At 43.1% G+C, this 16,571-nt stretch overlaps 1 protein-coding gene across 4 annotated transcripts in view; it reads right to left on the bottom strand.

Annotated features, from left to right (window-relative positions):
* Window positions 1-16,571, bottom strand: part of SUN2 (Sad1 and UNC84 domain containing 2) — a 177,495-nt gene that overhangs the window by 89,149 nt on the left and 71,775 nt on the right. For 2 of the 4 annotated variants that reach the window (XM_069231309.1, XM_069231308.1), the window contains exons 4-9: window positions 16,008-16,145; window positions 14,911-15,006; window positions 8,191-8,284; window positions 7,642-7,712; window positions 4,141-4,280; window positions 275-514 (exon numbers count right to left, since the gene is read on the bottom strand). In XM_069231309.1, the coding sequence (XP_069087410.1) occupies window positions 275-514; window positions 4,141-4,280; window positions 7,642-7,712; window positions 8,191-8,284; window positions 14,911-15,006; window positions 16,008-16,145 (779 nt within the window). The remainder of the gene's footprint in view (window positions 1-274; window positions 515-4,140; window positions 4,281-7,641; window positions 7,713-8,190; window positions 8,285-14,910; window positions 15,007-16,007; window positions 16,146-16,571) is intronic. The other 2 variants (XM_069231310.1, XM_069231311.1) reach the window with 2 other exon arrangements.

Genomic DNA, 16,571 nt, shown 5'->3' with positions numbered 1-16,571 from the left:
TTCCGTAGTCAGATATGCAAGGATCCCTTAAGCGGGTACCAGGGAATGCCAGACACCAGCACCTAAGAATATCGCAAATAGGCAACCAGGGGATCAGCAAAACAAGTGCCAGAGAATTCTGTGACACGTAGGGATTGAGAAAACTAATGTCTGGGACAGAAAAGACATGTGACATTTACACTTTTGAAATTAACCTGTAACACTGATTTTAAACTAGTCCGTTCCTGGCACCAACCTGACCTTCCCCAACAGGGCTAACAGATCACCTTCATACCTTCAGGTGGACAGCACTAGCTCCACTGAGGTCCTGCCTCAGCTCTGCCTCTCTTCTGCTCATCATCTGTTCCAGGAGTACTACAGCTTCCTCATGTGATAAACCTGCACGGCCCGCAACAGCATCTAACAACTGATCTCTAGTTGTCTGGCCAGCGGACTCCTCCCTCCGCCAGGAAGTCGAGTCAGCTGTCAATGACTGGAAGCGGCTCTCTAAGTTTTCCAGTCGTGACATTAGGTGCTGTAAGTAGGGGCGCAACAGGGAAAGAAGTAAAAGAGATAACAGAGAACAATAAGTCACTTGCATGTAACACTAGTATTGTAAGTAGTACCTTTTTTAAGAGTATATTTTGAACACTTGTACCATCTTGTTGTTCAATCTGGAATAAATGTATATTTTTATGGGATCCATCTCAAGTAAACCTCACTCTTCGTAACAGAGCAGTCAAACCCTTCCTCCATGGTCAGGACAATCACAGATTTAGGCAGTGCAGATTAAAGCTGCCCAACTACCCACCATCACTGTCATAACACCAGAGACCTCTGTGCACAAGGGGAACACCAAAGATCAACATTTTAAAACTCTGTTGTCTCTTCTCATTCTTTAACCAGCATTTTCCCTCCGCTGCTTCCTCCTTTCATCACTTCTCTCACGTCATTCTTCTTCCCTCTAAGTTTGCCTTCTGCCTCCTTCTAATCTAGTCTACTTCAGCAATCATGCTTTCCCTTATCAACTTCTTTACACCCTTTCTGAAAGTGCAGCTATCTCAAACTTTGCGATCAATGGAAAAAAGAGTTTTAAGAAGAATTACTAAAAGAGGCTTCGGTTCTTACAAAATGTAAATTTTCTTGGAGTACAGATTTTGATTTGGCAGACGTTGCTTGCTACTGCTGAAACAGAGTACCATTATTGCTCTTTTTTCGTCTTGTGGAAAAGCAGGACTGAGTTGGTTATGGTGACAAGACAGTGACCGATCTTTTAAGAAATATTACCACATAGTCTGTAGGCCTAATGTATGTATTGTTAAAAGCATATATGAAAGTTTAAAGGTCTTTAAGGGTGGACTGCTATTACACAGTTTTAAAGCTTGTAGACAGGTATTTAGTTATAGGGAATCCTACCAAAATCAAATTTATGTAGTAGGCAAATATTCTGGTGTTGTGTACCCCTTGTGACTAACACTCTGGGTACAAAGTTTGCAATTTGAGAATCATTACTATACCGTGTTAGAAAGAGCTTCCTATTTTGTTTTGCCAATTGTAACTTTGTACATATTTGTCATTTTAGGACTGGAAACCAATAGTGGCATTGTTGGAAAGCTTATGGGAACATAGTAGAACAAGTTAGTTATGGTGATAAGTCAAAGATAAAGATTACAGACTTGATTAGAGCAATGGAATGTGTTACACAGAGCCACTGGAACTATGGAGCGGTGAAAGGCCAAACTATACAGCAGAGTTGACAAAATTAAGTGGCAAGAAAAGGCAAATTTTGCAGCATAATGTGGCACATTTTCCGATAGTGTTACTGCATTATTTTGTCATTTTTAGACTTGTTAACACAATGTGGACATAGGTTACACTTCAGTTAAATACCCAGACACAGCAATAAGCAACAGAAAGGTGACCACTGGGTTTTTGCTAAGTACCTTTCACTGCACAGCAACAGGTATCGCTGCGATTTTAACTTTGGAACCATTGGAATTAAAAGCAATATTTATTTAGTTAAAATCTGCAGATTGTGCAGCAGGTGATGGATTATGTGTGCAGAAGATACATAATTATGTGAAAAACCTAGCGGACAAACAATCACACAATTCCAATGGCCCTGATGTTACATCACTGGCCCTAGGTCTAAATCTTTTGCTATGAAAATTTACAACAACATGGTAGGCCTGACTCATTTATTGTGAAAAGCATTTATTAAAGCTAATATACCTTTAATGCAGAGGTTCCCAATCTGTGCGCCGTGGCACCCTGGTGCGCCTCCAAAACTACCCTGGGGCGCCACGACGTAAATATTCAGAGTGTAATTTCTTTCGTTTTTCAAGCTGGCTTTCAAACATGTTTTGCTAAGCTGAAACTCCCTCTAGTACCACTAGATGGCAGTGCAACATGCAAAATAGCACAGGAATTGCTCCTATCTGTCCGAACAGTTAACACAAACTATGAGCAATGCAGAAATAAAAACAGAGGCATGTGTTGGACTTAAGTATGTTTACGGTGTCACTTTTAAGGAAATTGTGGTATTGTTTTAATAATATATTTTATTTAATCCTGAAGGGCACTGTTTTTAGTCTTGTTAATGTTAGTTGGTGGGAAGACTTTTTAATATCTTTTGTAGTGTAGGAAAAAGTTCTTATAACTATGATAGTATGCAACATGTTTAATGCATAAATGTGTTTTTACTTTTTTGATATGGTGTTATGTGGACCTCCATCGGCGTTTTGTACCATAATAAGAACTGAATTGACAGGGACTGTGACACACGACAGTAGTGAGAAGGAATCAGAGACTGCAGACAAATACTGAGGTCTGAGACAGGAGAGTGCAAAGACTCCATCAGACACTAGAAGAGACAGAAGCAGAGTTAAGATAATGGTGGCTGCTGGTACCTTTAGTAAAGTACTTTAGTAAAGTACTTGAAAGTGAAATATAGTAGTGCTGATTAGTGGAGCTGAATTATTATATATCAAAAGTGGCTCCTTGACAACTAGAATGACTTGAAGGAGAGCTCCCTGTGCTGGAGGCAATCTTTAAGGAACAAAATAATAGTTTTAAAGAAAATCATTATGCAGACCACAGTGCTGAAGAGCGTTGTTTATGTCTTAACCAATGAAATGTTTTTTTTATTAAACAACTGTTATATTTTTTTTATTTTGCTACATCTATGATTATAATACCTTAATAGTTCCTAACAAGAATTTTTGAGGGAACAAAATGGAAGAACTCCAGAGGGCGGGCTTATAAGACCCCCACCCCTCTACCCCACTCCCTAAAACAAAAATAACACAGTGGGGAGCCGCAGCCAACTGCCAATAGGTCAAGGGAGCCACGGGTCAAAAAAGTTTGGGGACCACTGCTTTAATGTGATTGTCATTATACTGTGTTTATGCATATAGATGGGAATTTTGTTACACGGATTCTCACTTGTTAATATAGCAAGCAAGGGTTTTGGTTACTTCCTTGGATAAACCCTTGAGGAAGGGCATATGCACTGACATAATTTTGCAATACCCTCTTAGGACAGGGGAATTTGTACGACAGTGATGCTGTACAACCTTTTAGAATTCAAAGAAGGACACCTGTGCAATATTTACTGAAAAACTGTCTTCAATTGTTATTGTGCACAGTATATATATATATATATATATTTGGTTTTGCTCCTCCAAGATCACAAACACATTGCTTCTAAATGTGGCACCCATGTTGGAAGTTTAAAACGATACACTAAGTACAATACCACTGTAAGATGGATGCCCACTGCCAGGTTTAACTTAGTTTTGTATATGAACTACAAGTCTGACAACTTTTAATCAGCTGCATGTTTTCTTTTTTTCCTACTTTTAAGCTTTTAATTTATCGTACATTATCTTATTATGTTTGTGTGCCTCTGTTATCACTTCTGGGTAAGTGGGTAAATGCAAGAACGAGTCAGTAGGTGGAGCAATGGATATATGAGTACAAGGATGAGTGTCAGAGTGCATGTGTGATATCTTGAGTGCTTAAACTCATCAGTGCCTAAAGAGGCACTCTCAGTTGTAAGCCAGACTGAAGCGTCACCAGTGCTTTTTCAGTTCCAAATCAGTGAGTGTTCTTATCTTGCACTTTCCTTCTTGGCCTAGAACTCGCCGTCTGGAAACTCACCTGGTACATCAGAGATGCATTGCCATCCTCCTTCGTCTGTGTACTGACTAAAATTGGAGGCACCACTGCTGGTGAGACAGGCGCTGGTGCCGAAGAAGGCCGGAGGGCACCTAACACTAAGGGGAAGAAATGCCAAGCCCCTGGAGTCGGAAAAAAATAAAATAAAAATCAAATGTACAGTGACTAGTTGACACCAAATAGTTTGTTCACACCAGCCTAAAAAAATCCCCAGAGGCTAAGCTTAAAAGATTCTCTGCAGCATTAGCTAACAGCCACCATCATCAGCTTAATAAAAACATCTATATCACACTCAATTTTACCCAGACATTTTTTCCTCATACAAAAAAAAGACGCTTGCATGACAGCAAAATAGGGCCCTACAGCATGGCACAGAATCACCTCTTTCCAACTCAGCCACAAACTCGCATTTTGGCATGGGCAAAAATTGCCCTTGCCACCTAAACAGAAAAACCACTGTAAAGTCAGCCAAAATATCTCTTCCACCTCAGCCACAAGCAGCCTTTGCCATCTGATTCTTTAACCCCTTGTAAGCCACGGACGTAATGGTTACATCCGTGGCTGCGCCTCTCAGGCGCCACGGATGTAACCATTATGTCCGTGTACCGGCCCTCAGGGGAAGCGCAAGCGCTCCCCCTGAGGGCCAAGGTCAGGACTGGAAAGGGAATCTCTTCCCCTTTCACGCTCGACCCCCCAGCAGTGTCTAATGACCACTAGATGCCAGGGAATTTAAAAAAAATAAATAAATAAATAAAAAAAAAAAATTTGTGGGGTGGTGGCTACCAACCAGTATGGGCCTGGTTATGCCCCCACCCCAACTGAAGGGGGTAACAGTCTTTCAGCTCTCCCCCGCACACAAACATCTTATCCCATGGCAAGCAAGAGGACATTTGATTTTGATTTTACATTTGGGCCATGAGAGCTTGGCTAACTCTCAAAGTCGTCCCACTTGGAATGGTGAGGGCAGCACTTTTTGGACTTAGGGACGCTGCCATGTAGAAAAATCCACAAGACCTAGACACTGCCAAAAACTAAACATCTGGGGTAGTGTGCTTCACATGCACCCGCACCATTTTCTTAACCACAATGCCCTGCAAACCTCCAACTTTGCTGGAAATCACACATTTTTCCCACATTTTTGTGATGGAACCTTCCGGAATCTGCAGGAATCCACAAAATTCCCACCACCCAACATTGTCTATACCAATAAAAATTCTGCGGTACTTCTCAGCCTAAAAATGTTTTTTGTTTTTTTTTCCAAACTGCCCTTTTGGACCCGCTTTGGTTCCCCCTCAATTTCAACATGTTTTGGCTCTTCCCTGTCACAGACACTTAGCCCACCTAAACAAGTGAGGTATCATTTTTACCGGGAGACTGAGGGGAACGTTGGGTGGTAGGAAATTGGCCCGTGCGTGATTCCACACGGGAATGTGGGAAAAATTTGATTTTTTAGCAAAATTTTAGCTTTGCTGAGGATTCTGGGTAAGAAAACAATGGGGGATCCACACAAGTCACACCTCCTTGGTCTCCCTCGGGTGTCTAGTTTTCAGAAAGGTCTGGGTTTGGTAGGTTTCCCTAGATGGCTGCTGAGCCCAGGACCAAAAACACAGGGCCCCCCTCCCCCGGAAAAACAGGTAGTGTTGTATTTGATAATTTTGTATCCAGATAGTGTTTCGGGGCATTTCCTGTCGCGAGCGCTAGGCCTACCCACACAAGTGAGGTACCATTTTTATCGGGAGACTTAGGGGAACGCTGGGTGGAGGGAAATTTCTTTCTGTCACCGAAATGTGAGGAAAAAGTGTTTTTTTAGCCAAATTTTGATGTTTGTAAAGGATTCTCGGTAACAGAACCTGGTGAGAGCCCACAAGTCACCCCATCTTGGATTCCCCTAGGTGTCTAGTTTTCAAAAATGCGCAGGTGTGGTAGGTTTCCCTAGGTGCGGGCTGAGCTAGAGGCCAAAATCCACAGCTAGGCACTCTGCAAAAAACAGGTCAGATTTCAATGTAAAAATGTGATGTGTCCATGTTGCGTTTCCTGTCGTGAGCATTAGGCCTACCCACGCAAGTGAGGTACCATTTTTATCAGGAGACTTGGGGGAACACAGAATAGCAAAACAAGTGTTATTGCCCCTTGTCTTTCTCTACATTTCTTCCTTCCAAATGAAAGACTGTAAAAAAGACGTCTATTTGAGAAATGCCCTGTAATTCACATGCTAGTATGGGCACCCCGGAATTCAGAGATGTGCAAATAACCACTGCTTCTCAACACCTTATCTTGTGCCCATTTTGGAAATCCAAAGGTTTTCTTGATACCTATTTTTCAATCTTTAGATTTCAGCAAATGAATTGCTGTATATCCGGAATAGAATGAAAACCCATTGAAAGGTGCAGCTCATTTATTGGTTCTGGGTACCTAGGGTTCTTGATGAACCTACAAGCCCTATATATCCCCACAAAGAGAAGAATTTTCTGTAGGAAACCCTTGTAAGATCTACACAAATTACGCCTTGCTGAATTCAGAATGTTGTGCACTTTTCAGAAATGTTTAGCTTTCTGGGATCCAGCATTGGTTTCACACCCATTTCTGTCACTAACTGGAAGGAGGCAGAAAGCACAAAAAAATAGTAAAATGGGGTATGTCCCATTAAAATGCCAAAATTGTGTTGAAAAACTGGGTTTTCTGATTCAAGTCTGCCTGTTCCTGAAAGCTGGGAAGACAGTGATTTTAGCACCGCAAACCCTTTGTTGATGCCATTTTCAGTAAAAAAAAAAAAAAAAAAAAAAAAAAAAACTTCTGCAGCCCTTTTTCCCATTTTGTTTCAAAAAAATAAATAAAAAAAAATAAAAAAAACCCACAATATTTTCATTGTATTTTGGCTAATTTCTTGTTCTCCTTCAGGGGAACCCACAAAGTATGGGTACCTCTAGAATCCCTAGGATGTTGGAAAAAAGATGCAAATTTGTCGTGGGTAGCTTATGTGGACAAAAAGTTATGAGGTCTTAAGCGCGAACTGTCCCAAACAGCCAAAAAAAGGCTTGGCACCTGAGGGGGAAAAGGCCTGGCAGCAAAGGGGTTAACAGTTCTGTCCATCTGATCCAAAAATAAAAAATTTTATAAACAGCCATTGTCACCTCAGCCAAAAACAATTATTCCCACCTCAGGCAGAAGCAACCACTTCCAGTGGAGGGAAAAAACACTTCTATTCGAGCCAAAAAACAACCCCTCCCACCTAAGCCCATAACAACCCCTTTCACACAAGCCCAAAACATCCACTCCCACTTCAGTCCAAAACAACCCCTTTCACTTCAGCCCCCAACTCCTTCCGCCTCAGCCAAACAACACCCTCTTCTGCTCTAGCAAAAAAAACAAAAAACTCCTCATGCAGATTATTAGATGGTGGATAGGAATTGGAATTTACTGCCACAAGGGCACACAGAGGATATGCAACTGGGTGGAATGGATTGTGAAGTGATGCAGTCTCACCAAATGCAGTGGCAGCCAAGAGCAGGAGAAGCAGGAGCAGCAGGAGTGCCTTCTTGAGGCCGGAGCTGTTGCTGAGACAAACAAACACTTTAGATAAATTGCAAATCACATGTTTCCTGCACAACTGGGTATCACCGGTACGGGTACAGTAGGACACCTCGCCTTCAGGAAAGGAAGCAAGCATTTCTACTTCTCAAGACATATTTTTTTCCTTTAGACATATCTTCACAACGTGGGTTGAGCAGCAGGACACTTGGATTCTCTCTCCCACTGCAGCAGGCGCTGTAAAACCCACTAAAGATGCAATTCAACATTTCACCATCAGCTAGCAGACAGGGGGCAGACTCCTGTAAAGTGCTGCAAGACCCCCAACAGCTGAAGTTTCATTTTTCGCCACTAGAAGCAGATTATGATAAATCTTCTAGTGCAGGGGGGGATATGAATTCCTATACAACAGTTCCCTCTACCACCCGCTGAGTCCTGGTTTTGTTATCTAAACTACCACCAGCTGTCCTTCATTCATGAAGATCTTCAAATTCCAGCACTCACCGAGTCAGGACAAAGACATCGAGAAGTGACGCAGAAGTAGTCAGTCGGTACCAGGCTGTCCCAACCCACCAGTACAGGAGCCCAAAAAGTTGACCTGTGACAAGAATGAAAACAAAACAAATTGACTGGGACGACTTCTAAACAATGCCAGAGGGAATGGTCTAGACAAGCACATGCGTTCTATCCAAGGGACCAATAGCCCAAAAACCAAAGACAGACTACTGTATGATTCGAGAAAATGCCCTGGATACTGGATGTCATTGCTGCACCAGAGCTTTCTCCATGCAAGATCTCGGCCTATGCAATGACTGCCATCAGAGACGTTATTTCTGCCCTAGTGCTTACTCTCTCCAGAACCTCTGCAGATCTTACACTGCGACGGGTCACGGAGTGCGACTCCAGCACCAGTGTGTGCCTGCTTCAGTGTGATTATGGCTGCAGAGGCCTTTAACCACTCCTGCTTCCACAGACAGAATTCAACTTTTGATTGTTTTTCCTCAGTGTCCTACGGCAAGCTGGGCCTACGATTAAACAGTGGCACGCACCTTAGTTTTTTTTTATGCCTCCGGCTCATATGAATTCCAGTGAAGGCAGGTCTATATTGTACCATATTTCTCTCGGCTGCTGTAGGGTTTTAGTACAAATAAACAATCTATCTAAAGCTTCACTGAACAGTGCAGGCCTGTGCCTATCTCCGAACCGTCACTTCTTTTTAGCTCAGCTTTCAAAAAGTAGACATGTTGTCAGAGATTAGGTTTAGTGCCTTTCAAAACAGGAAAATGTACTGCTCACTTCATATCTTTGGCAAATCATTGCATGCCGTTTACAACTTTGGCGGAACACACTCATTGAAATAAACCTACACTGTGCCTGATGGGATCATTTTGCCTGTGAAGTCTCTCTGCTCTTCACCATTTGGACAGGCCCAAATCTGGTGGTTGGTGGGACCCAGAGGAACGCTGGAGTCCAAGAAGCCCGTCTTTCTCTCTCTGTTCACTGGCTGGATGAGCCTAAGTTTCTTGTAGGGGGAGGGGAGGGGGCGGCATTTGAGCCATTTTCATATCACAATTCTGTGGCACGATGCACCCTAGAGTGTGGCACAAAGCACAATCCTTCAGTCCAACCTCAAAGAGATACAAATACTAGGTAAAAAAGTATGTGGTGTTAAAAATGAAGGCAGAATCTTCTACTCTTCTGGGTATAGCATTGGGGCACATGTTTTATTTATTAAATATATTTAGCACATATCCATATGCACAGAGTGTATTATTCTATTTATTATTATTGTAGATTGCAGGGAGGGGGCATGATTCCCAAGAGGTGAAGCCTTGAGTCAGTCATGATGCCCCTCCCCACTTCTCACCAGAGATGACAAAACGCATACTACTCTCCATGCGTCTGCACAGATAGTTTACGCTATGCTGCGCTTTCATGAAGGTGTGCTATGTGTTCTTAACAAAGGCGTTTAATCAGGTCCAAAGCACTATGTCAAAGCAAAGATCCAAAGCGTGAACAGGGAAGATCAACATTATGATGGTTAAGCAGTGGCACCCTTACTGTTTTAAGGGCATGGAAATGTCAGATTAATAAATATCAGATTTGGAGGTCCATATAACATGTTCTATTGGGCTACATTTGTTTTTACTGGCATGGCATTAATCTACACATTTACAACCAGGGGCGCAACTAGACTTGAACTTTTCGGGTGGGCGGGGGCTAAGACATCGAACAGTAGGGGTGGGGCCATCTTAAGAACTTAATTGAAAAATACTTTTGGGGCCTTCTTTCACTGTTCTGGGTCTATGTGTAATAGTGGGGGGTCGGGCCATTTACCTGGACAATATGTGGTGAACAGTGTATTTTAAAGCAAACCGGGCCAGTAGGAATGATCTCAGCAAAACTGCTTGATAACCTTTACAGGAGGTGTTGGGATCTCCATTAAGGAAAATTAGCAAGATGTATGGCAAACGTTGCATTTTAAAATATACTGGGCCAGTAGACCTGGCAGGATGTGAAATCTTTTTCTAGAGTCAGCATTATCAGTGATTTTTTTAATTCTAAAACACACTAGGCCAGTTGAATATGACTTTAAACATGATTGCAAAACATCTGCGCATCCTTCCCCCAAAGGAGGTTTAGATAAGTGGCGACAGGTAGCAAAGCTTAGCCAAAAAAATTGCTTAAGTATGCTCATACTGCACTTACATGCATAAAATCTCTTTACACTATTTTGAGGATGGAGTGTTAGTGAAGGAGAAAACTTTCTTGCTGTTCTGTGGGAAGGATGCCCCAAGGGCATGAAATAGAAGAAATGGAAAGTTTGATATGTACTCCATGGTACTGCATGGTAACTCAATGTTACACCTTATATCCAGTATTCTATGTTTTGTCTCTCCAGCTTGAAATCTAACCCACATTTGAGGGATACTGGATGAAGAGCCATGCATAAAACACAGAAACCAAGCACAAAGCGTGAGCTTCCATGCTGCTGTTCCACCAAAGAACGTATACCCAAATTTACAACATCCATGAACACTAGTTAAAGCAGAATAATAAATAATAGCACTCTTTGGGAAAATAAGTAGCAGCAGTGCATAAAATAAAATTTGGCTACTAGATGCAACTATTGCAGAATTTGTACATATGGCTTTACAAAAAGGCATTATGAGTGTTTTCAGTCAAAATATTTTGTGAAGCAAAGGGATCATGAAAGAGGACCCTTTTGGAGAAAGGCTCACAGGTAGCATAACAAGTCTTGCAGAAGGAGTGGTGGTGGTGGTGGGGGGGGGGGGGGGAGGTGGGGGATAAATCTGAAACAAAACCAAAAAAGGTTTGGGACAAATTGGAGCAATCAGTCTAAGGAAAAGAGTGAGTCATAAAGACACTGATTTTTTCATAGGTAGAGTTTTGAGAAGGAAGCAAGTACTCTAAAACAGTAATTACATGTATTTGCCATTATCCTTTTCATGCACTATCTGGTAATCTAATCCTTTCCTTTCAACCACTGTAAACCCTTGTAAAAGATTTGCCTTCCCTAAACCTCATGTATTGATCTTTCCAGAAACCAAGTTATCGCTCCCACAACTGAATAGGTCTATCGGGAAGACTCTGTGTGTGGCATGTAGACAGTTTATTACCTCAGAGTGGCTTGATAGAGGCCGACCTTGGAATTCTGAAAAGCTCAATGTGTCTTTCTGTCAAGCTCTGATTCCTCTCCCTGTCACCATGTCTAGCTCCTTTTCCCTCTCATGTTGACCTGCTCTCCTGCTTCCCATTACCAAATTTCCGTGTTGGTCAGGCACTTAATAAAGAATATTTTCTCTGTCAAGTGAGAAACCAGAATGTTGAGGGACGACCACTCAATTCACCATGTTCGTTCTTCATTCCCTCTATCTGGTCTCATCCTCTCCTGGTCTCTTTGCTGGTACTCCCGGTTTCCTCCCCTCCCGATTACCACTATTCCCCCTTTACACTCCCATCTCCCCCGTCAATCTCAATCTCAATATATATATATATATATATATATATATATATATATATATATATATATATATATATATATATATATATATATCTCTCTCTCTCTCTATTTTGTGTCTCGGTTTCTCGTTCTGTATCTCTCGGTCTCACTAGGTTTGTTTTGGGAAGTGTTGAAAGGACATGGTTAGGTAGGGAAAGATATGAGCACCAACAGATTAGGGGGAAGTGAAGTTTTGAGGGGACAGTGTGAGGAAGGGCTATTTGCAGAGGATAGGAGGGAAGGCCGAAGGAAGAAGGGTGGAGAGGGGGAAACGATGAGGGGGGTTGAGAAGGGCTGTCCCTTTCTCATCCGCAGGACACACTATCTCACCGGCATTCTGTTTCTTCCTTCTCTAACTCTCTCTCCTCTTAATTCTCTTTCTCTCTTCACCTGATCCTCAATCTGTTCAGAGTCTCTTCTCTTCTGCTTTGTGCCTCCTTTCCCTCACTACTGCTTGCTTTCACTATCCAGTCTGTCTTGCTAAAACGGTTTCCATATAACTGTTTTCTTTCATTTCCCCCCTCCCCCTTTTTACCTTATGTTCTTACTACTGCTTCTCACTTACATCTCCCCTTCTCTTACTCTTTAATTTTCTCTTCAGTCTCTGTCCCTCTTCCTCTGGACTGCGCTCTCATCATTCTTCTCCTTCTACCAAACATTCTTACCTGTAACTATTTTTTTCTTTTCTATGCTTCTTCCTTCTCAGACTTTCTCGCTCTTTTTCTCCCTCTTACATTTTCTGCATGCCCTGCACATTTCAACCCTTTTGTTCCTGTATCCCCAATTTCTTGCACTTATAATTTTGTTTGTCTGTTTTTACCCTTATTTCCTCCGCTCTCCAACATTTTCTGTTATCTCTCCTTGTCTGCTCTTTTACGTGTGCCTTACTTCTCTTATCTTTCTCTCACTCTTCTTATTCCTTCACATCCCATCACTTTCCTCATTCTTATTCCAACTTGCTATCTATTCTTAAATCTTTCTTCTGTCACTCTCTTCCTTTCTCCTCTGTTCCCTGGCTCACAACCTCTTTTCTTTCAATCGCCACCATTTTTTAGGCTAACTATTTTTTAATATAACTCGCAGTAGTGCTCTCCGAAGCCCTAATTTTCAATGTTCACCAGAAAAACATGACTTGACCGTGCACAATTTATTTAAATGTATTTTATCTGATATATCTGAATTCTTTTGAAACCTTTTTTTAGGTCCGGCGTTAGCCAACATCTTTTGATTTTACTAAAATGTACATATAATACATTTACTTGTAGGGGCTTTCAGAAATCTATCTTCATTTATAGGTCAGTTGTTTCATTCTTATTTCTTCTGCTCACTACAGCATAGAGCATAGAACAGTGGGTCAGCCCACTTTAGACATTGGCTAATTTCACTGCGAGCATCTGCGTTGTGCTTTTTCACAGTACTTCCATTCAGTGCCAGGGACTGCTATGGCGATGTGTGCTTTTGAGACCCAAACATATTAGCTGTTGACCATTTTTTTTTTTTTTTTTAATATATTGACAATTGTCCAGCGGCTCACCCAACAAAGAGTTTCACAAAAAAATGACGAAACAAAACAAGCATTGACAAAGTCCAAAGGCTTGTGGCAAATGCCAGACCGATTTGGTTTGCCAATTATTGTTATGTGTTGTAATCTGTTCCTGTTGCAACCTCAACTTCCGCAGAAACATGTTTCTTGATTGCACAATTGTGGTGACTTGTGCTTTATTTAGCACTTGCTCCAGCAGATTCCTGCCCTCCGTTCACTGATACACATTTTGTAAATGTAAGAAGGATGAAAGGCTGAAGCCCCTGCTGAAATTAATAATTGTGTCCTATAGGGTGTAGACAGATTTCTAGAAAAGTAACAATAGAGGCCCATATACACGTTAGGCCTTTGCAAAACTTTAGTTACATAGATGAACTCTTGTGAACTTCACAAATTTTATGTTTAAGCAAATTTAGCAAATTTCTTGCCATTTCATGAGTGCACATTTGTACTTAATTTGTGTCCACGACACTAGTTTGAGCATAAAATGTCGTACAGGGAGAGCAAAACCACAGTAAAGGTACATTTTTTCTCAAACCAGTCTACAACTGGATTCTTGTGTGGCCCTCGCGTTCAAATTCCACTCAAGATAAAGGGCCAACCATATGCAAACAGTACTTGCTTTTAATAAAATGCAACTGTAGCCACTCCTAACCCACATGTAACATCATACTATGTGTACTAAGTACGATCTAATGCCAGAATGTAAAATATATTTTGTACAGTTCAAGTCAAAACAGTGCCATGAAATAATTATGATTGTTCTTGCATTACTAAAAGAATGCAGACCACTGTTTGAATGTCTATTCTAATGTGACAAGCCCTTTTCTTTATATTTGGAAAGCAAACTTCTTTTCGGAATATTATCATCACTCGCTTTGCCATAATTTCATACCGATTGTAGGTTTCGTTTTCTGCTTTTGTTTTAATAGGAGCATGCAATGCAGGCTACACGGGTCAGTGAAGTCTGTGAAGCCAACTGAGACCAGGAAGTCCTGCAGGACCGAAACAGACAAAATGCCCATCCCAATGGACCCGACTGCCCAGGCAGTAGTGCTCAGTGAGCACGTGCAATGAAGCAAACGTTCAGCTTGATATATATCCAGGACTAGTTCTCCAGAAGCTAACACAGTGGTCATAGTCCTGGGTCAGGTCCTGGATGGCTACACCTGCTGGTTATTTGACATTTGGGGTCACTGCTATTTAAACCTACCCCCAGGACACCTTATGACGCCCAGTGACTGTTTACTTATATTAAAGCGAAACCAGAAAATAAACTAAACGGAGGCCAGTACAACTATAAATGGCTCTACGACTTCAAGAAGGATGAGAGTGACCTTTTGTCCCTCTGCTGCAGCCTAGCCAGCCGCTCTTCCTGCAGCTGACGGGGGTGGGGGAGAACAGGAGGGGGGCTGGAGCCCTTTTAGCTCATTGAGTGTAACCCCCTGTCTACAACCATACAGCTAACAAACTTATTTTGTCAGAAAGGAGGAGTGTGAATTCAAACTGAGTAAATATATACACACACACGATGAAGCCTGGTTTACAATGCTGGGCATGTTCGCAGTGGCGCAGATAAAAAGACTGCCTGGGCCGCCGCCTGAGACAGGATACATCGCCTCCCTCAGGCATGGAGCCAGGCTGCCTTGCTTCTCACCTGGGGAGGTCACCACTTGCCAGAGCAGCGAACCAGCTTTTGAGACAGCTCCGGTGAATCCAGACCCGGAACTGCTGGTCTGTGAGAGGGCATGTCCTACAAGAGAGGGCACAGGACGAGAGGTTCCGTCAGCATCCTCTGCCACAAATACTGCGTCCCCCACCCCCCACTAGACTGGTCTGTGAGGTGTGTCCTGCAGGAGAGGGCACAGAACGAGAGGTTCCGCCAGCATCCACTGCTACAAATACTGCCCCCCCCCATCCCCACGCCCTCCTAGTCTGGTCTGTGAGGTGTGACCTGCAAGAGAGGGTACAGGACGAGAGGTTCCGTCAGCATCCTCTGCCACAAATACTGCCCCCCATCCCCACCCCCTCCTAGTCTGGTCTGTGAGAGGGCATGTCCTGCAAGAGAGGGCACAGGACGAGAGGTTCCGCCAGCATCCACTGCTACAAATACTGCCCCCCCATCCCCACCCACTCCTAGTCTGGTCTGTGAGGTGTGTCCTGCAAAGAAAGGGCACAGGACGAGAGGTTCCGTCAGCATCCTCTGCCACAAATACTGCACCCCCATCCCCACCCCCTCCTAGTCTGGTCTGTGAGAGGGCATGTCCTGCAAGAGAGGGCACAGGACGAGAGGTTCCGTCAGCATCCTCTGCCACAAATACTGCCCCCCATCCCCACCCCTCCTAGTCTGGTCCGTGAGGTGTGCCCTGCAAGAGAGGGCACAGGACGAAAGGTTCCGTCAGCATCCTCTGCCACAAATACTGCCCCCCATCCCCACCCCCTCCTAGTCTGGTCTGTGAGGTGTGTCCTGCAAAGAAAGGGCACAGGACAAGAGGTTTCGTCAGCATCCTCTGCCACAAATACTGCCCCCCCCATCCCCACCCCCTCCTAGTCTGGTCTGTGAGAGGGCATGTCCTGCAAGAGAGGGCACAGGACGAGAGGTTCCGTCAGCATCCTCTGCCACAAATACTGCCCCCCATCCCCACCCCCTCCTAGTCTGGTCTGTGAGGTGTGTCCTGCAAAGAAAGGGCACTGAACGAGAGGTTCCGCCAGCATCCACTGCACCCCTACCCCACCCCACCAAGGCTCTCTTACCTGTATAGTCCTCCTCCGAGGAGTAACCGGAAGATGACCCGTAGGTGTCATAAGTGACTTTGGTGTCAGCAAGTCCGTTCGTGGTGCCAACACTATAAGAATCCCCTGTGACTCTCCGCTGCCGTGCCAGGTCTTTTTCTGGTAAGAGACAAAGCCAAAAAAATAGCCAAAATCAAAAACTACCACAGCCAGTTCTGCATACGATACTAGAATAAGCATGGGGAACATATCAGAGTTGCCCTAATTAGCGTCACAGGGATGTTGTGTGGTTATTATACATATTTTTCTTGACATTTTACAGAGTACAATTATTCAAAGCAAGATTGTTTCATTGCAAGTCAACAACCCACCAGCAACGTTTTAGGTTTTAGCTTCCTGGCACAAAAGTGTAATATGTCATCTATACCAGTTCAGGTAGAACAGGGAGACCTCCTACAGCCGCAGTTCCACTTTCCCCAGTGGAAGACAAAATCTGCGTATTTTATCCACCTCAAGAAGGTTGTGTAATTGTATCGCGTTGTGGCTCCCACTTCTCAGCACCAGCTGGCGGAAAACAATAATAGC

Source organism: Pleurodeles waltl, chromosome 4_2 (assembly GCF_031143425.1).
Source record: "Pleurodeles waltl isolate 20211129_DDA chromosome 4_2, aPleWal1.hap1.20221129, whole genome shotgun sequence".
Classification (NCBI taxonomy): domain Eukaryota; kingdom Metazoa; phylum Chordata; class Amphibia; order Caudata; family Salamandridae; genus Pleurodeles; species Pleurodeles waltl.
Note: the sequence above shows the minus strand (reverse complement) of the source record. Positions and strands in the feature narration are given on the sequence as shown.